Genomic DNA, 20,299 nt, shown 5'->3' on the forward strand with positions numbered 1-20,299 from the left:
AGGTAAATGGTCTTGGATTCGAATCTCAAGGGCAGCTCTCTTAAGCGTCATGTGCCTCAGTTTCCCCATCTAGAGAAGAGTGATAATAATAATGGTATCCATTTCACAGAGTCGTTGTGAAGACTAAATGACGTAATGCATGGGAATCACTGGGCTGCCTTTTATTCCACGTCTGTCTTTCCCATCAGACCATTACCCCCCTTGAAGGCAGGACCTTGCTGGTCTCATTCCCAGCCCAAGCTCAGCACCCGCTTCTTCACAACTGTCAGCACCATCGTGCTAATAAAGGGCACCTGTGGCTCCTGTGCCAGCTGCCCCTGGGCAACCACAAACACTGACGCAACTCCAGCCACATTTTGATATCAAAAAATAAAACCTCAGGGAACTGTACGCCGAAGAAAGTTAATTCGCAGTATTGCTGTGTTTACTCAAATTTCCTGGAAAAGGCTCCCATTGGTTCATGACTGGGGGGAGGAGACCACCAAATGGTGAAGGCCACTGGCCCCCCTCTAACCATTAACCAGCAGGAAAGCTGGCAAACAAGACTGAGCAGCAGCCGCCCCGCCGGCTTACTGTACACATGACAGGATCCGGGACAGCAGGACCAAGCCAGCACTTGCAGCCCGAGCCCACTGCAGACCGTGAGTAACAGCTAAGGACTCTCCATCGCCCCCGCTCCTGCCCAGCCTCCAGAACAACGCCACGACTGTGTCTTGCTCATTTCATTTTTTTTTTTTAAATGGGGCATTGAGCATTAGGGCAACCAGCAGTGATAAGAGGCAACCCTGGGGAGGGTTTTTCAGAGTCTGTGGGTTACCCACAGGGGTTTTTATTTCTCCTGGGCTCCTGCCTTGCAGGGACTGACATTGAACTAAGAGCCATTCCCAGCCATCGCATGATGCTCCTAAGGCCAGCCAAACAGCCATCACAGCCTCAGAGATGGAGTCTGAGAGCTGGGATGCATCAGCACACACAACGCCTCTGCCGGGGACACAGGCAGGAGAGGGCATTGCCCGGCTGCAACAGCACAGACTGTGCATCCTACAGAATCACACACACCTCCTCCCCCAGTGACCCGGGGCGAGGATCCTGCAGATAGAACGGAGCCACCAGCATTACACCACGTGGTATGAGGTTTAAATGCACAGGGCCTAGGACTGTACCTGGGACTATACCTGGCTTATGGGGGCATCTGGAAAAACAGAACACAGTGGGTGTTTACTGTGTGTGTCACTTCATAAATGAGGGACAAGGAGGACACACGTGAAATGAAATTCATGGATAATATTGATACTCTGCATTTTTACGTTGCTGGGTACTTTTCAGAGAGCTGTTTCACTCTAGAGAAAGGCAGAACAGCATGGCACAGGCTCCAAAGTCAGACGGCAGGGCTTGGAATGTCAGCTTTTACTCCCTGGGCCTCAGTTTTTTCATCTGTACAATGGGCCCAGGATGACCCATGAAGTGAGGTCACTAAAGAAAGCACTGATAACAGCTGTGACTGATATTCACAAAAGTCTTTTGAGGTGGGTAGAGATTTAATCCCCATCTTGGAGGATTAGCACAGGAGGGGATGAGGCACAAAATCTCAGAGACAACAGGTAGAGAAGGGAAGGGAAAAGAACTTCTATTGGGGGCAAGCCCATCTCGTTCCAGGCTGTGAACTGCATGGCGTCCTTGCCCAAGAAGGGACCAAAGAGGTGGAGGTGTGGAGGTGGCTAGGGCTGAAGCAAAGATTTCACTACAGTCTGATGGGGGCAGTGACAGAGAGAGGCACACAGGAGGGCTTCCTGGAGGAGGTGACCCAGGACCTGCGTGCCAAAGGACAAGAGGCAGTGAGCCAGGCATGACAAGGAGGGGACGGGTCGACAGAGTGGACCCACATGGGGCAGGACTGGAACAGACCCATCTTTGTCCCCAGCTCTCAGGCCAGAGCCGGGCTCTGCAAACATTGGGGAATGGAATGACCTCCCTGGCCTGACCCAGGCAGAGGGATGAAAGTCTGATACGTGCTGGGAGGACACCACAAGACACCCAGTGTTGCTGTGACTGAGACTTCAAGAGGCCAGATTTGAGGCTGGGGGTGGTGCTGTCAACAGGGACGGGGCATGAGGACTCCCTGGGCCACGTCAGTGAGGATCAGCTCTGCCCGCAGGCAATGGGAGTCACTGAAAGCTTTTCTGCAGGAGAACGGCCCATCCGCTTGATTTTGGAAAGATGCCCTAGTTGCAGAGGAAAGAAAGGCTGGCAGGAGGTGAGCAGGAGGAAAGGAGAACAGGTGGGGGCGGGGAGGGGGCAACGGGAGAGATGCCAAGCCCCGAACTTGGGCTGTGTCCTGAGACTGAAGAAGCGAAGACAAACCCCAGAAATTTAGAAGGTAAATGGGCCAGGCCTGGGGCGGGTATTATTATCAACTCTATTTTATGCCAAGGAAACGGGAAGAGTTTTAAACAGTGCACCCATGTCACCTAGGTCATACATAGTAATGCTGAGATCCTCATTCGACTTGGTCTGCCACAAAGCACAGGAAAAAGGAGAACTGTCTGTAAAGCCAGGCGGCTGGGGAGGGAGGGGGCAGGGCGTCAGGGCTGTTATCAAAGCCAAGAAGCAAGGAATTTGCTTGTTTTTCTACCACGTGGAGGGAGACAGGCGGGGAGGGTTGGAGGAGGGCTGAGGGAGGTCAGGGGTGTGTTTACAGCCCGCTTTCATGAGGTTCTGGGTTTGGAACAGGCCAGGGAAAAGGCCTCGGGGGTGCTCCAAAGCAGACCAGGGTTTCCCACACGCAACGTGCACGCATTCTCCTGGGACTGCTTTTACTGCGGGTTCCCAACCCCCTCCCGACATGGCTAGTCCCGTAGGTGGGGTGGTGCAGGGGAATCAGCTTCTCCTATAAGTATCCCTTCTTTATGGGGATACAGGGGATTCCATAAAGCTCAGAGCTTGGGACCACTGGCCTTGCAGACAGAGTGTCCACTTACTGATTCTGAGCCTGGCTGCATTTTTTGAATTGCTCTTATCAAACACTTTTCATGGCTTATAATTAATTTTGTATCGTGGTAAGATATACAAAGATTGAGCATTTCAACTAGGTTTAAGTGTACAGTTCTCTGGTATTAAATACATTCACATTGTTGTGAAACCATCACCACTATTCATCTCCAGGACTTTTTCATCATCCCAAACTGAAACTCTACCCATTAAACCCTAACTCCCCATTTCCCCCTCCCCCCAGCCTCTGTTAACCACTATTCTACTTTCTGTTTCTATGAATTTGACTGCTCTAGGGCTCTCATGTGAGTGGAATCACACAATATTTGTCTTTTGTGACTGGCTTATTTCACTTAGCATAATGTCTTCAATGTTCATTCATCCATGCTGTAGCATGTATCAGAATTTCATTTTTTTGAAGACTGAATAGTATTCAACCACAGGCATATACCACTGTGAAATATAGAAAAATATACATACTGATCTCTGCCCCTGGTTCCTGGTGCAGAGCTCCTAAAACCCTTCTCATTTCCTAAATGATAAGGACATTAGAAGCATCTTTTTTTCTAATATTTGTTTTCTAATATTTGGTCTTTGACCCTGCTTCCTGAGGCAGAGCTCCAAAATCCCTTGGAATTTCCTGGGTGACTGCAGTGTCCTTTGCTCTAATGAGGCAACTCTGGGTGAGCTCCTGGATGACTTCAGGATGGGGGGGGTGTCACCAGAAGGACCAAGTCATGATTGGAACTTATTTTCTCCCATTCTGTGGGTTTTCTTTTCGTTTTGTTGATGATTTCCTGTGCTATGCAAAAGGTTTTAAGTTTAATTAGGTCCTACTTGTTTATTTTTGTTTTCATTTTCATAGTGTAGGAGGTGGATCAAAGAAGGTCTTGCTGCAATTTATGTCAGAGAGGGTTCTGCCCATGTTTTCCTCTAAGAGTTTTATAGTATCCAGCCTTACCTTTAGGTTTTTAATCTATTTTGAGTTTATTTTTGTATGGTGTTAGAGAGTGTTCTAATTTCATTCTTTTACATGTAGCTGTCCAGTTTCCCCAGCACCACTTATTGAAGAGACTGTCTTTTCCCCATTGTATATTCTTGCCTCCTTTGTCATAGATTAGTTGACCATAGGTGCATGGGTTTACCTCTGGGCTTTCTATCCTGTTCCACTTATCTTTTTTTTTTTTCCCCTATTTTTGTGCCAGTACCATACTGTTTTGATGACTGTAGCTTTGTAGTATAGTCTGAAGGCAGGGAGTGTGTACCTCCCACTCCCCCACCCCTATATTTCCTCTTTCCCCTTCCCACTGGTAACCACTAGTTTGTTCTCTGTGAGTCGGCTTTTTTATTATATTCACTAATTTGTTATATTTTTTAGATTCCACATATAAGTGGTATCATACAGTATTTGTCTTTCTCTGACTTATTTCACTTAGCATAATGAATGCTCTCCAAGTTTACAGGATGGATTTTTCTATTTCTGCAAAATATATCATGGGATTTTGATAAGAATTGCATTGAACCTATAGATTTCTTTGGGTAGTTTTGACATCTTACATATTACGTCCTCCAATCTGTGAACACAGGATGTCTTTCTATTTACTTATATCTTCTTTAATTTCTTTCAGCAACGTTCCCAGTGTACAAGCCTTTAACCTCCTTGGCTAACTCAACTCCTAGGTATTTTATTCTTTTTAATTTTATTATAAATGGAATTGTTTCCTTAATTTCTTTTTCAGATTGCTCATTGTTAGTATATGGAAACAGAACTGATTTTTGTGTGTTGATTTTGTATCCCACTTATTTGTTGAATTTATTGGTTCTTATAAGTTTTTTGTTGTCTTTAGGGTTTTCTATGTATAAGATCGTGTTGCCTGTGAACAGAGATAATTTTACTTCTTCCTTTCCAATTTGAATGCATTTTATTTCTTTGGCTTGCCTAATTTCTCTGGCTAGAATTTCCAATACTGTGTTAAATAGAAGAGGCAAACGCAGGCATCCTGTCTTGTTCTGAATCTGAGATGAAAAGCTTTCAGTCTTTCACCATTGAGTAGGATGTTAGCTGTGGGCTTTTCATATATGGCTTTTATTATGCTGAAGTAGTTTCCTTCTACTCCCAGTTTGTTGAGTGTTTTTAACATGAAAGGGGATGTTGAATTTTGTCAAATGCTTTTACTGCATCAGTTGAGATAATCATATGATTATTTTCCTTCATTCTTTTAATGTGGTATTTACATTGATCAATTTGTGTATGCAGAACCATCCTTGCATTCCAGGAATAAATCCCACTTGGTCATAGCGTAAAATCCTTTTAGTACACTGCTGAATTCTATTTCCTAGCACTGTGTTGAGGATGTTTGCATCAATGTTCATAAGCAATATTTGTCTGTAGTTTTCTTTTCTAATGGTGTCTTTGGCTTTGGTATCAGGGCAAAGAATGAGTTAGGAAGTGTTCCCTCCTCTTTAATTTGTTTGAAGGAGTTTGAGGAGAATTTGTGTGAATTCTTCTTTAAATATTTGGTAGAATTCAAAACTGAAGCCATGTGATCCTGGACTTTTCTTTTTTGGGAGATTTTCAGTTACTGATTCAATTTCCTTGCTACTTATAGGTCTATTCAGATATTCTATTTCTTTGAGGTTTAATTTTGGTATGTTTTGTGTTTCTACAAATTTTCCATTTCATCTAGGTTATCCAATTTGTTGGTGTGTCATTTTCAATTTTTTCATAGTATTCTCAGAATTTTTTAAAATTTCTGTAGAATAGGTAGTAATGCCCCTACTTTCATTCCTGATTTTAGTTATTTGAGACTTCTCTCTCTTTTTCTTACTCAGTCTAGCTAAAGGCTTGTCAATTTTGTTAATCTCTTTGAAGATGACATTATATTATATTATATGATGTTATAATTATATAATGTTATATTATTATATTATGTTACTTTACTATATAATACTATATTGATTAGATATATTATATTTTGGTTTCATTGATTTTCTCTCCTTTTTCTATTTTCTATTTATTTGTCTGGGCTTTAATCTTTATTGTTTTCTTTCTTCTGCCAGTTGCACTCTCCTTTGGTGTCTCTTTACATGGAATATCTTTTTCCATCCTTTCACTGTCATATCTGTGCCTTTGGATCTAAAATGAGTCTTCTGTAGTGTGCATATAGTTGTTTCTTTTTTTAACCCATTCTGTCAATCTCTGTCTTTAGATTGGAGAATTGTATCCATTTACATTAAAGTAATTACTTTAATGTAATTACTTTATGGTAATAAAGTAATTACTCTATCAGTTTCCTATTTGTTTTCTGTATGCCTTATAGTTTTTTTGTCCTTTATTTCCTGCATTACTGTCTTCTTTTGTGTTTAGTTGATTTTTTGTAGTGAAACATTTTAATTCCCTTCTCACCTCCTTTCGTGCATACTCTATAACTATTTTCTTTCTGGTTATCATGGAAATTACATTTAACATCCTAAAGTTATAACACTCTCATTTGAATTTATGTCAGATAAACTTTAGTAGCATACAAAAATCGCTCCTATATAGCTCCATTCCCACATCCTTTCAGTTAAGTCACAAATTACAGCTTTATTCATTGTGGGTCCCAAAACATATAAGAATAATTACTTTTTATGCATTAGTCTTTTAAATCACATAGAAAATAAAAAGTGGAATTACAAACCAAAATCACAATAATACTAGCTTTGATACTTGTTCATATATTTACCTTTAGCAGAGATCTTTATTTCTTCTTACAGATTCTATTTACTTTCTGGTGTTCTTTCATTTTAACCAGAAGTACTGCCTTTAGCATTTCTCGTAGGAGAGGTCTAGTGGTAATGAACTCCCTCAGCTTTTGTTTATCGGGGAATGTCTTAATTTCCCCCTCACTTTTGAAGGGCAGTTTTGCCTGCTATAGTGTTCTTGGTGGATAGTTTTTTTCTTTCGGTACTTTGAATATATCAACTGAGAGGATATTTAACCTTTCTGAGCTTCCACTTCTGCCTACCTGAAACCAAAAGAATCATATATACTTTATTGTTGGTGAGGCAAAATCTTGGAAACTTGGTAGGTATTTGATAAATCATAGCAGGTGTAATTCATACTTTCAGGTGAGGAAATTGAGGCCCAGAGTCCTGACTTGCCCCAGGTCACACAGCCAATGTGGAAGAAGAAACTGGAGCTTGAGGGGGTCTTCAATGGGGTCTTCTGCCTACTGCTCACCATGCCCCACTGCCTCAGAGGCCCCACATCATCTAATGAGCATTTCTGATTTTCCAGGGCCTGGCCATCCTGAACAATGCTGTTCACCCTGTACATCTGTCTCCTCTGGTTGTCTACCAGTGGGCTCTGGACCATCCAGGCTAAGGCCCCTGACACTGACATGAGCATGAGGAACCCTCACCGGCACTTGGCTCCAAACAACGTTGACTTTGCCTTTACCCTGTATAAGCACTTAGTGGCCTCAGCTCCGGGCAAGAATGTCTTTATCTCCCCTGTGAGCATCTCCACAGCCTTGGCTATGCTGTCCCTGGGCGCCAGAGGCTACACGCGGGAGCAGCTTCTCCAAGGCCTGGGCTTCAACCTCACTGAGATGTCCGAAGCCGAGATCCACCAGGGCTTCCGGCATCTCCACCACCTCCTCAGGGAGTCAAACACCACCTTGGAAATGACTATGGGCAATGCCATGTTCCTGGACCACAGCCTGGAACTTCTGGAGTCATTCTCAGCAGACACCAAGCACTACTATGAGTTGGAGGCCTTGAATGCAGACTTCCAGGACTGGGCAGGAGCCAGCAGACAAATCAACGAGTATATCAGAAATAAGACGCAAGGGAAAATTGTGGACTTGTTCTCGGAGCAAGATAGCTCAGCCATGCTCATCCTGATCAACTACATCTTCTTTAAAGGTACCCCTCACCCATCCCGTTCCGACAAGACCCCATCTACTATTGCCAAGGATAGTAAAAGCCATCAAAATTAAGGGTGTGCTCTTGATACTATTAGAAAGGTGAAACTATATCATCCCTACCAAGGATCAAAATGACACCCAGTAGAGCAACTTGCCCAAGCCCTTGCAGTTTGTTTCAAGGCCCAAACATGTAACCACGAACAGTCTGGCTGCCTAGTGGTCTACAAATATTGGCCAAGGTCTGGCTGTGAGTCAGGCACTTGGTCAGAGGCTGGAAATAGAGCCTAGAACCAGACAGACACAGCCGCCACCCTCAGGAACTTCCAGACGGCCCATAAGGCTTCCTGCACGCACTTCCCGAGCCAGCTCCAGCCCAGACCCCTCGCAGCCAAAAACCACAGCCCCACCTCCAGCCCAGACCCCTCGCAGCCAAACCACAGCCCCACCCCACCGGTTCGGAGCAAAGTTTTCCAAAATGCCTGTCCATAAAAATCGCCACGGAGACTTGTTAAAATTACAGATTCCAGAGCCCACACCAGATCTACTAGAGCAAAACTGATGCAAGAATGTCCTAGAATGTGTACTTTTAACAAGGCCCCCTTCCCCAATCGTTCTGACGAGCAGGTAATTTGGGGGTATGTTATCCTCCAGAATGAAACCTACAGTCCTTAGTCTACAGCAGTGGTCCTCAACCCAGGGTGATTCCCACCCCCATCCACCCTCAGGGACATTTGGCAATGTCTAGAGACATTGTGAGTTGTGACAACTGGGGGTGGGGTGGGGTGTGCCACTGGCATCTTGTGGGTAGAGGCCAAGGAGAAAGCTCAACGTCCTACAATGCCCAGAACAGCCCCCCACAGTGATATCTGCCTCCAAATGGCTAGAGTCCCAAGGTTGAGAAATCATCTGTTTCTTCTGCCTTGTCCAGACTCAGGTCTCAACATTTTCCCCTATACAAGTTCCCAATACACAGCAGACACACACACACACACACACAATGTCCAATGACACCAAACTCCTTTCGTGTCTTTGAGCATGACTCTCCCCATGGAAGTCTGTATTAGTTCCCTATCGCCACTGTAACAAATCGCGGCAAACTTCGTGGCTTAAAAGAGCACCAATTTATTACTTACAATTCTGGAGGTCAGAAGTCCAAAATGGGCCACTCTGGGTTAAAGTCAAGGGGATGCCAGGGTGTGTTCCTTCTGGAGGCTCTAGGGGAGGATCTGTTCCCTGCCTTTTCCAGCCTGTAGAAGCTACCTGCATTCCTTGGCTTGAGGCCCCCTTCCCTCTTCAGAGCTAGTAATCGCATTGCGCTGACCTCTACTTCCATCACATCTCCTTTCTGACTCTGACCCTCCTGCCATCCTCTTCTACTTTTAAGGATGCTTGTGATTACAGTGGGCCCACCTGGATAATCCAGAAAATTCTCCTCAACTCAAAGTCAGTCGATTAGCAGCCTTAATTTCCTCTTGCCATGTAACATAACATATTCACAGGTTGCAAGGATTAGGACATCCTTGGGGTGGGGGGGGCATTCTGCCTGACACAAGACCCGTGCCCATTCTGTCCCCTGAGCCCTCCCTCAACTTGTCTGACTGCCTAAAACTTCTACCCACCCTTCAAATCTTGGCTCAAAAGTCACCACCTCCGTGAAGCCTCCCCTGATTCTCTCCAGCAAATCTTTGTCTCTCATACGCATCCTCTGCAGTTTGCCCACACCGAATTTTAATATGCATCTTCTTAGAACGTGTAAACCTGGACCCAAGTGGTTCAGTTTCAATTAAGTAGTCATATACAAAGAAGTGCAGGTAAAACAGCCAAAAAAAAAAGTATAATATTTAATGTGTCTCTCAACAACATAAAGATTATCCTATATGCCCATTTCTCTCCTCCCCAGCTCTCACTCAGGGCCCTCCATTAGCCAACTGAACCCCTTCCCTCCCCCAGATCTTTATTACCTGGACAGAGTTAGCATCTTGGTGAGCCATCCTCCTGCCTCTTTGTCTTTCTCTGTCTATTCTCCAACACAAGTCTGGGAACCCACCTGGCAAAGGCCTCCCTTCTTGGATGGTAGTGAGGGTGAGAGACTGACCAGCAAAGGCAGCATTTTCTTTTTTCTCCCACTTTATTGAGATATAAATGACTTATCATGTAAGCTTAAGGTATACAATGGGATGATTTTATATATATATATATATATATATATATATGGTGAGATGATTACCCAGATAAGGTTAGTTAACACGTCTATCACCTCACAGTTACCTTTGTGTGTTGGGGCCAGGGGGTGAGGATTTTTAATATCTGCTCTCTTAGCAACTTTTAGGTACATGATACAGTATTATTAACTGTAGTACCATGCTGTGCATTAGGTTCCCCAGAACTTATTCATCTTATAACTGGAAGTTTGTACCTTTGACCACCTTTACCCACTTCTCCGAACCTCCTACCCCATCATTCTTTTCTCTGTTTCTACAAATTCTGTATTTTTAGATTCCATATATAAGTGAGGGCATACAGTATTTGTCTTTCTCTGTCTGCCTTATTTCACATAGCATAATGCCCTCAAGGTTCATCCATGTTGCTGCAAATGACAGGATTCTCTTCTTTTTTATGGCTGAGTAATATTCCATTTGGTGTGTGTGTGTGTGTGTGTGTGTGTGTGTGTGTGTGTGTGTACACGCCCTGTTCTTTATCTGTTCATCTATTGATGGACACTTGATTGTTTCCACACCTTGGCTATTGTGAATAATGCTGCAATGAACATGGTAGTGCAGATATCTCTTCAGTATAGTGGGTTCATTTCCTTCTGATATATACCAAGAAGTGGGATTGCTGGAGCATATGGTAGTTCTATTTTTAATTTTTTGAGGAACCTCCATACTGTTCTCCATAGTGGCTGCACCACTTTACATTCCCACCAACGGTGCACAAGGGTGCCGTTTTCTTCACATCCTGCCGGCACTTGTTTTCTCTTTTCTTTTTGATAATAGCCATTCTGATAGGTGTGAAGTGCTATTGTGGTTTCAATTCGCATTTCCTTGATGATTCGTGATTCTGAGCACCTTTTCTTGTACTTGTTGGCCATCTGTACATCTTCTTTGGAAAAAAAAATCTATTCAAGTCCTCTGCCCATTTTTTAATTTGATTATTTGGGGCTTTTTTTTTTTTTTGCTATTGAGCTTGTATGAGTTCCTTATATATTTTTGGATATTACCCCCTTATCAAATGTATGTTTCACAAATATTTTCTTCCATCCCATAGGTTGCCTTTTCACTTTATTGATTGTATCCTTTGCTGGGCAGAAGCTTTTTAGTTTGATGTGATCCCACTTGTTAGTTTTTCCCTTGTTGCTTATGCCTTTGGAGTCATATTCAAAAAAAAAAAAATCATAGCTAAGACTAGTATCAAAGAGTTGGTTTTTCCCTACATTTTCTTCTAGGAGTTTTATGGTTTCAGGTCTTATGTTTAAGTCTGTAACATATTTCAAGTTAGTTTTTGCGAATGATGTAAGATAGGGGTCCAGTTTCATTCTTTTGCATGTGAATATCCAGTTTTCTCAGCACCATTTATTGAAGAGATTATCTTTTCCCCACTCAGTATTCTTGGTTCCCCTGTCATATCTTAGTTGATTATATATGGGAGGGGTTATATCTAGGCTTTCAATTCTGTTCCATTGGTCTATGTGTCTGTCCTTATGCCTGTACCATACTGTTTGATTACTATAGCTTTATAATACAGTTTGAAATCAGGAGGTGTGATGCCTCCAACTATGTTCTTTCTCAAGATGGCTTTGGCTATTTAAGATCTTCTGTGGTCCCACACAAAAGGCAGTATTCTTCTTGACCCTGGGGGGCCAAGGAGTCAGGGAATGTTTGCCCGGAAATGTTTCTGGATGCTCCCATGAATTCTCCAGGCCATCTCTCCCACTAGACTATTCACTCTTGTGCATGGCATCCTCATCTCTCTGGGAGGCCCAGTACATTTGCATAGTGCTTGGTAAATGGAAGTAACTCCAGAGTGGTTGCATAGAGGTTCTGGTAACACAGCCTGGGGAGAAGAGCACAGAAAACCCAGAGAGAGAGAGGGCCCTCCTGAGCCTGCAAGGAGCCTGAGCGGGGGCTGGCAGGACAGGGGCTGGCAGGGTGTCATTTGGCGCACGGCTTTGCTCTCACAGTTTCTAAGCATTCTCATGACCACAGTGGGGCTGAGTTGATGGGAAACAGTAGTTCCGGTAATAAAATCAGAGAGGATTTGAACATTTGAACGCAGGAACAGACATTGACAGGAGTGTGGGCTGCACCCACCTGTGCCTGTTTGTACACAGATTTTCCGTGATCAGGCAAAGCTAATTAACAAGCCCTGTTTAAGTTGAGAGATACTCTGAAATGTTTCCAGCACGCCAGGATAATAAATAGAAATGAAGAATGGTGTGGCTCTCATCACTAAACTTAGGACATGTACAGTATCCCTGGCATGTTCCTTACTTAGTGGACTGTCTCGACAGCTCTTTTTTTGGAGAACATTAGAAATATTGTTAAAAGATTTTCCAGGGACTCATCCTTGCTCTTTCCAATTTCCCTTCATCAATTCTTAGGTTTCTCTACCATAAGTTCTCCTAACTCAAGAATTTTCAAAAAAAAAAATCCCTTAAAATAGAGGTTAGATCCCATTCTGTATTTGGTTTTCTGCCAAACTGGATATACGTTATACTTGCTTCTAGAAAAGAAATACTCAGTAAAAAGCACACAGCAGACTTCTAAGGATGAAAAACCTAGCACTGAAAAATATTTTATCTACATTTTCTTGGTTGTGAGTTGGACAAGTTAGCCACAAAGCACTCCCCCCTTCAATTCTGAGGACCCCAGACTTCTATTAGAAGATGGTTTGAGAACCCGCAAATTATCTCACTTGCTGTGAGACAGCCTCAGTCATTAGGGATGGACCAGGCACAGCCCCTGGGTCTCCAGGCTCCACATCCATTGCTCTTTTCCCTACATCCTCTGGCCACTGCCCATGGTCACCCTTAGTAACCCTTCCAGGGAGCTGAGGCTGGCTCAGAACCAAGAGTTCTGGCTTCGTGGTCCAGAGATCCCACAGGCAGAGGGATAGAGAAATGTCTGCCTGTGGCTATGCTCTGGCCACTTTCAGGCAGCCTCAGTTGGGGAACAGTGACCTCACAAGGGCTTCTGGGCTGGAGGCCAAGGGCAGCCAGGACACTCAGGACCTGCTAGACTCAGAGACCTCAGTCATCTCCAGATCTGGGGAGACTTAACCTAGAGCCGATGAGGCCCTGATGAGACTCAATCCATGTCTAAATATCCAAAGACCTATCACCTATTAGAGGACTCTGGAATAAACTCAAGGGTCAAAGAGGCTCAGTCGGCAGGCATTACAATCAGGCAGGCTTTGGCTTCATCTAAGGAGCAGTTGCCTTCCCTTCAGCGTTGACCAGTAGTGGAAAGTCCCATCTGTTAGGTAGTGAGTTCCCCATCACAAGGGGAACAAACGTTGCATAATGACATCATGGAACGTGGTGGAGTGGAGTCGAGTCTAGCTGTGGTGGGAGTCTGTAACCTTGAAGGACTCATCTCACCCTGCTTCTGCCCCTGGGAAAGGTACTGCGGCCCTCAGGGCCACTCGGGAGGCAAGGGGCCTCCGGCAAGAAAGTGGGTACATTTGACTGGGCGGCCAGACTGCCTGCTGGGCTTCTGTCGCCGCACATCAGGGGGTGGGGATGGACTGGATGGTCGGTTCCCCAGCACCACCTCCAGAGCCCTCCAGTCCAGAAGCCACTCCAGGGAGGGGGGCAACAAGGCCAAGTCTGCTTTACTGAATCCTACTCCCAAATCCTAGGGCCAGCGTCCTCTGTTCTCTTTCTCTTTCCATTTTTAGAAGTCAGTCTCAGACATCGTGCTAATCCTCAAGCCATCCCAAAGGGTAGAGGATGGAACAGGCTTTAAACCTCTGGGAATTTCATATCTTAGCAAATTCCAGCAGCTCTGGTGGGGACCTTCCAGGTTGAGGGAGGCCACTGTGTCACTTGCTTGGCGGTCACCCCTGGCCCTCTGCTGCCACCCAAGTTGCGTTTTCCTCCTGCTGTCACAGGTCTGTCTCCTCCCCTCCCCCTCCCCCCTCTTCCCAGGCACGTGGGCACACTCCTTCAACCTGGAAAGCACCAGGGAAGATAACTTCTACGTGAATGAGACGACCACGGTGAAGGTGTCCATGATGTTCCAGTCGAGCACCATCAAGTACCTGAACGACTCGGTGCTCCCCTGCCAGCTGGTACAGCTGGACTACACAGGCAACGAGACCGTCTTCTTTGTCCTCCCGGTCAAGGGGAAGATGGACACGGTCATTGCCATGCTGAGCCGGGACACCATTCAGAGGTGGTCCAAGTCCCTGACCAACAGGTAAGCCCTCCAGCCAGCTCTGTTGATTTCTGCAGTTGGACGTGTTCCCAGAAAGTGGGGCAAGTGGAAAAGGGGTGCACCTGGCCGTCCTTCCTCCCCCAGACTCGCCTTCCAGGGCTCATTATTTTCCTGTCTGCTGGGTTCTCTGATCCAGAGGTCACACTTATTTATCTTTCTGTCGATTAACACTGAGCTATTGATAGTCTGGGGCATTCCACAAAGTGAGGTCCACCTTCCCCAGCAGGTTGATAGCCACCCTCTGTATTATCACATCTTTCATCTTTTTCTTAAGCTGAATTCACCCATCACCCAGCCCGCACTGATCCATTTTATTATATTGCTTACCTGAGACCAAGCACCGCTAAAGATTCCTGGGAGACCATAAAAAGATATAATGAAAATGACCACCGTATGACCACTGTAGTGACCCTGGAACCAACGCAAAGCCTACGAACGGTTAAGTCACTCAGGGAATCTAATGTTTCTTCCATCAGTCAATCAGTAAATAAGAAAGTAAGGACATAAGTACATAATAAACTCATTTTCCCAGGAACCTCTGCACCAGAGGGGAATCAAAATTATAATCAAACTTGTGTCCAGCTCTGATCCTCCCATTGGAGGAGGGAGCAGATGTTCTTGAGAAGACGGTCCTCGCTCTTGGGAGATTAGAGTTCTGTCTGTGAAGGAGCCAACCAACGTGGGAGCCAGGTGGCGGGGTGCAGACTCAAAGGGAAGAGGGCTGTAGGGGAAGGAGCCAGCACTTGGATCTAGAATCGCTCAGGAAGCCTCGTGGGCCAGGCACCATGTCTGGAATACATTCATTCATTCATTCATTCAATATATATATGGAAGCAATTGCTAGGTACCATGCACTAGGCTAAGCAGAAGGGATGCACTCTAGAGCAGAAAACGGATTCTGGTGGAATTAATAGTGGTACAATGTCATAAGCTCTGTCAGAGCAAGACAGGGAAGGAGATGCATAATGTGTACAATTTGAGGGAGGGCGGGACGCCGGGCTCTAAGCCAGGGGAATGGAGAAGGGGCTGCAGAGCAGATTGCTTTCACTTTGAACTGTGCCTTAAGCCTGAGTAGAGGTTCAGTCAGTGGCAACCTCCCCGAGAGTATGCACGGAAGAGGAGATGGCACCAGAGGCAAGTCGGGGAGGCCATTGGCCAGCTTTTCAGGTCAACCGTCCCACTCCACTTCACTCCCACCCCTCGAAGGGAACCTGTAGTTCAGATACAGGGCCACCAGGTAGTGACAATGCGCCGTGATTCAAATTCTGAACCCTAGTGTGTTGAAAATAAGGCGAAGGATACCCCTTCTCTTTACTCCAAAAATAATCTCTTCACTAAAATACTTAAACAACATTAGTCAGTAACACGTACCATTTTCTTCTAGACTTTTTAAAAAAACATTCAAGGTAAAACTTTGCACCTTTAGACATCATGAGTTCTCTCCTTCATCCAATGCTGTGGCCTACGGCTCACCTGCACGCTTGCGTGGCCCCTTCTGCCTCCTCACCCCTCCCAGCACCACCACGCCCTTCCGCACCAGGCTCTCCGGTGCATCCGAGCTCAGCATCCTTCAGGGCCCAGATGACACCCCACCTCCCCCGGCAGCCTCTGGGTCCCACTCACGGGGCGCTCTCGCGAGAGCCTCTCTCTCCATCCCCTTGCTCCGCCGTCACCTCGCTGCAGCCCGCGCAGGTCCCGCGCAGGTCGTGGGGCAGCTTTCCGAGTGGGGGCGATGGGGCTCCGAGTTACCTAGTCCTGGTTTCCTCACGGTCCTGCTGCTTCCCAGCGGTGTGACTTTGGGGAAATTCCTCAGCTTTTTTTTGAGTTTCAGTCTCTCAATCTGGAAGTTAAAGATGATGGCTCCAGTTTGTAAGGCTGTGTGCGCCTGCGCGGATGAGACGAGATAAAGGAGGTCAGCAAGGGCAGCCAAATGCGGGGTATGGGTCGGCCTCCCTTCCTTCTGTTGCCATTTCCCATCTAGAGAAGTCACACGTCCCACTGGCCTTGGATTCCTCCTCACTTTCCCCGGGTTGCCAGCTTCCAGACCTCCCCAGAGCAGCTTGTGCTCAAGTGCAGAGGTCTCATGCCTTCCCTCCACCTTCTGGAGAGCCGGGGCCCTATCACTGACTTCAGGGTTCAGGCATCTTCTCTCTCCCTTGCTGTGTAGATGAGGACTAGCACAGAGAGGGACAGGACTTGGCTAAAGCCACACAGCACTAGCGGCATGGCTGGGGCCAGGACCCCTGCTCCCAGCTGCACGTTCCCTCCACTCCTCCACTTCTGCCAGGGGGTGCTTGGGGGACCACAGGACTTCTTGTTTTTTTCTTTTTTTTAATTGAAGTATAATTGATTTACAATACTGTGTTAGTTTCAGGTGTACAGCAAAGTGATTCTGTTATATATATATATATCCTTTTTTTCATTCTTTTCCATTATAGGTTATTACAAGATAATGAATACAGTTCCCTGTGCTTGTCCCCCATAAATCCTTGTTGTTTATCTGTTTTATGTATGGTAGTGTGTATCTGTTAATCCCATACTCCTATTTTATCCCTCCCGCCTCTTCCCTTTGGTAGCTATGTTTGTTTTCTATGTCTATGTGTCTCTTTCTGTCTTGTAAATGAGTTCATTTGTATTATTTTTTAGATTCCACATATGTGATATCATATAACATTTGTCTTTCACTGTCTGACTTACTGCACTTAGTATGATATTCTCTAGGTCCAAGCATATTGCTGCAAATGGCATTATTTCGTTCTTTTTTATGACTGAGTAATATTCCATTGGGTGTAATTAATATATATATATATATATATATATATATCACCTCTTCTTTATCCATTCATCTGTTGATGGATACTTAGGTTGCTTCCATGTCTTGGCTATTGTAAATAGTGCTGCTGTGAACATTGGGGTTCATGTATCTTTTTTGAATTAGAGTTTTCATCTTTTCTGAATATATGCCCAGGAGTGGGATTGCTGGATCATACAGTAATTCTATTTTTAGTTTTTTAAGGAACCTCCATACTGTTTTCCATAGTGGCTGCACCAATTTACATTCCCACCAAGAGTGTAGGAGGGTTCCCTTTTCTCCACACCCTCTCCAGCATTTATTATTTGTAGACTCTTTAACGATGGCCATTCTGACTGGGGCAAGGTGATACCTCATTGTAGTTTTGACTTGCATTTCTCTAATAATTAGTGATGTTGAGCATCTTTTCACGTACCTCTTGGCTATTTGTATGTCTTCTTTGGAGAAATGTCTATTTAGGTCTTCTCCCCATTTTTTGATTGGGTTGTTTAGTTTTTTGATATTGAGTTGTTTGACCTGTTTGTATATTTTGGAAATTAAACCCTTGTCGGTAGCATCATTTGCAAATATTTTCTCCAGCCATAGGTTGTCGTTTTGTTTTGTTTATGGTTTTAAACACTGTGCAAAAGCTTATAAGTTTGATTCAGTTCCATTTGTTTATTTTTGCTTTTATTTCTTTTGCCCACAAGGACTTCTTTAGGTATTCTTTGCTTCAGTGTCTGGTAGTTTAACTGGATCAGGTGGAATCAGCTCAAAGAAAGAGCTGAGAAGAAAGGACTTTGCAATTCAGAGGCCCAGAGAGGAAGATGCCTGTGTGATGGAGGGAGAGGCAGATCCTGCTTCTTGTTCTGTTCCTTCCCCTGTCCCGAAAGAGCAGGTCTGGCTGGGAGGCAGGGTCTGGAGGGATCACAGGGGAAATGGGAATCTGGCTGGCCGGGCCCAGCCCTGGGAAAGTCTAACCCCATCTGCTTACCCCGAGCAGCCTGGTGGACCTGTACATCCCGAAGGTCTCCATTTCCGGAGGCTACGACCTCGGGGGCATCATGGGGGACATGGGCATTGCAGACTTGCTCAACAACCGGACACAATTCTCAGGCATCACCCAAGAGGCCCTGCCGAAGGTGTCAAAGGTAGGGGTCTCTAGAGCCCATCCTTCTTCCCCCCCCAAATTCACAATACAAATAATAATAAGCAACATGGAGCCCATTCATGAGTAGGCTTCTAGGCCCCCGGCTGAGAGGTCTTGTCCAAGCCCCTAGTTTTACAACAGGCTAAATGAAAGCTCAGCAAGAACTTGATGTCCCCAAGGTCACACAGGAAGCTAGTGACAAGGGAGCACCACAGCTCAGGCGTGCACCGTTCTGCCAGGCCACACAGAGGGGGCACTGTGGAAGACAAGTCATCATGGCAGGGCTGTGAGCAGCCCACGGGCCAAAGGAAACGTCTGCGTGAGATCACACTGAATGTTCTATCCAATGCTGTTCTTTATCTCCATCCTTCAGCTTTATGTTCTGTTATTCATTCATTCAGAAAATATTTACTGAACATGTTCTATGTGCCCCAAACTGTGCTAGACACTGGGTATGCCTCAGACGTGGCCCTGCCCTCACAGGATCTTACAGTCCTGTGGGTGACAAAACAGGAGAGGGAACAGGAGGAAGCTGTGGTGGCAGCAGCCCCCTCCCTCGTGCACACAGACTTTGACCATCATGATGTGGGCACACAGTATGTGCTCAATAAAATGCCTGTGTGTGAACTCAGTCAAACAGCTACCTCCTTATGAGGTGGGTGTTACCCTAGTTTCTCAGGTCACAGAGCTAGTAAACAGCCTGACATTTGACTCAAAACCTCATATTCCCAAAACACACTGCAGGGGTTCCTAGCCCAGCTGAGCTTCTCCCTAGCCTATTTACAGAGCACTCTGAGCCTCTGATTCCCTGCTGCTCCATCAGTGAGAGTCCTGTCCCGTAGGTGTTGTTATTTAATCAGCCAGTTCTGATCTTTCCGATGCTTTTGATGCAACCTACTCAAGCGTTTTGCTGACTTGAGAATATCTTCTAATTTTGATCACAACAAAGGATGTTTCAGCAGGCAAAGATGCGCCTTTTCCCTACAGAGTGGGCACAAGCACGTTGCATAAGTTGAACCCTCTCAGTTACTGGCAGAGTGGAGAGGGAGCGAGGGGTCCCTCCACCAGCCCAGGACCCGGGGAGGGGGGCCCGATATGGATGCTGAAGTCCAGTTTCAGCCCCAAGTCCCTTGCTCTCCGTGGGTCGGCTCCAGCTGCCCACTCTCTAGGGAGGAAGTCTAAGTGTAGCCTGGGTTCCAGAGGTGGACAGACCCCAGCGCTAGTCCTGGGGCTGCCACGTAGATGAGGAGCCAGCAAGTGACCTTCTCTGAGCCTCAGCTTCGCCATCCAGAAAACTGAGGGTGGGAGGAGTCGAAGCCAAGAGGCTCGGAAAGCGCCGCCCACGCGGCTGGTGTTCATCCTCCACGCTCTGTCCGTTCCCGCCAGGTGGTCCATAAGGCCACGCTGCAACTGGATGAGAGGGGCTTGGAGTCGGCCGCCCGCACCCAGGTCCACCGGAACTCGGCGCCCGAGCCTCTCACAATCCGCTTCGACCGGCCCTTCGTTGTCATGATCTTCGACGACTTCACGTGGAGCAGCCTCTTCCTGGGCAAGGTTGTGAATCCGACCTAAGGGGACGCCCCCTGGAGCCACAGCGCGTCTGACTCGGGCACCAGGGACCCCACAGAAAGGAGTGAGAGGTTCCCCCCAATCCTCCCCTGGTTCCCCTCTGGTAATAAATTACTGTCGTTGCGACTGGTGACAAGTGTGGTTGAAAGGGGAAGAGTGGGACGATTGATAAAACTTGAATAACATCAATATAATATTGTACCAGTATAATTTTCTAGTTTTGGTCATCGTCCTAGGGTTATGTGATGTATGGAAGCACTATTATTTTTGTAAGTTTGAAATTATTTCCAAGTAAGAACTTGAAAAGAAGGAATCACACAAGCCAAAACACAACAGAAGAACACACACACACACACACAACAGAAAGATGTTTTTAAAGTGCTAGGATGGAAATGTCATATCTTTCAAAAAGCAAAAAAACAAACAAAAAATTCCTTCAAAAATGAAGGCAAAA

General features: G+C 45.7%; 1 protein-coding gene across 2 annotated transcripts; it reads left to right on the forward strand.

The window, feature by feature from the left end:
• Positions 1-520: 520 nt before the first annotated feature.
• On the forward strand, positions 521-19,975 carry LOC137223648 (corticosteroid-binding globulin). Of its 2 annotated transcripts, XM_067735880.1 has the most exons (6): positions 606-641; positions 4,617-4,668; positions 7,268-7,896; positions 14,047-14,317; positions 18,130-18,277; positions 19,663-19,975. In XM_067735880.1, the coding sequence occupies exons 3-6, from the start codon at positions 7,287-7,289 to the stop codon at positions 19,846-19,848; spliced, it is 1,215 nt and encodes a 404-aa protein (XP_067591981.1). In that variant the 5' UTR covers positions 606-641; positions 4,617-4,668; positions 7,268-7,286; the 3' UTR covers positions 19,849-19,975. The 2 variants fall into 2 exon arrangements, with proteins under 2 accessions (XP_067591911.1, XP_067591981.1); XM_067735810.1 differs by lacking the exon at positions 4,617-4,668 and having other exon boundaries at positions 521-641.
• The last annotated feature ends 324 nt before the right edge of the window (positions 19,976-20,299 follow it).

This window comes from Pseudorca crassidens, chromosome 1 (genome assembly GCF_039906515.1).
Source record: "Pseudorca crassidens isolate mPseCra1 chromosome 1, mPseCra1.hap1, whole genome shotgun sequence".
Lineage (NCBI taxonomy): Eukaryota > Metazoa > Chordata > Mammalia > Artiodactyla > Delphinidae > Pseudorca > Pseudorca crassidens.

Bases quoted from the DNA above. Each gene is read 5' to 3' on its own strand.
- LOC137223648 (XM_067735810.1), top strand. From the start codon at position 7,287: ATGCTGTTCACCCTGTACATCTGTCTCCTCTGGTTGTCTACCAGTGGG. The intron at 7,897-14,046 runs GTACCCCTCACC...CCCTCTTCCCAG, and splicing joins CAACTACATCTTCTTTAAAG to GCACGTGGGCACACTCCTTC. The intron at 18,278-19,662 runs GTAGGGGTCTCT...CGTTCCCGCCAG, and splicing joins CCCTGCCGAAGGTGTCAAAG to GTGGTCCATAAGGCCACGCT.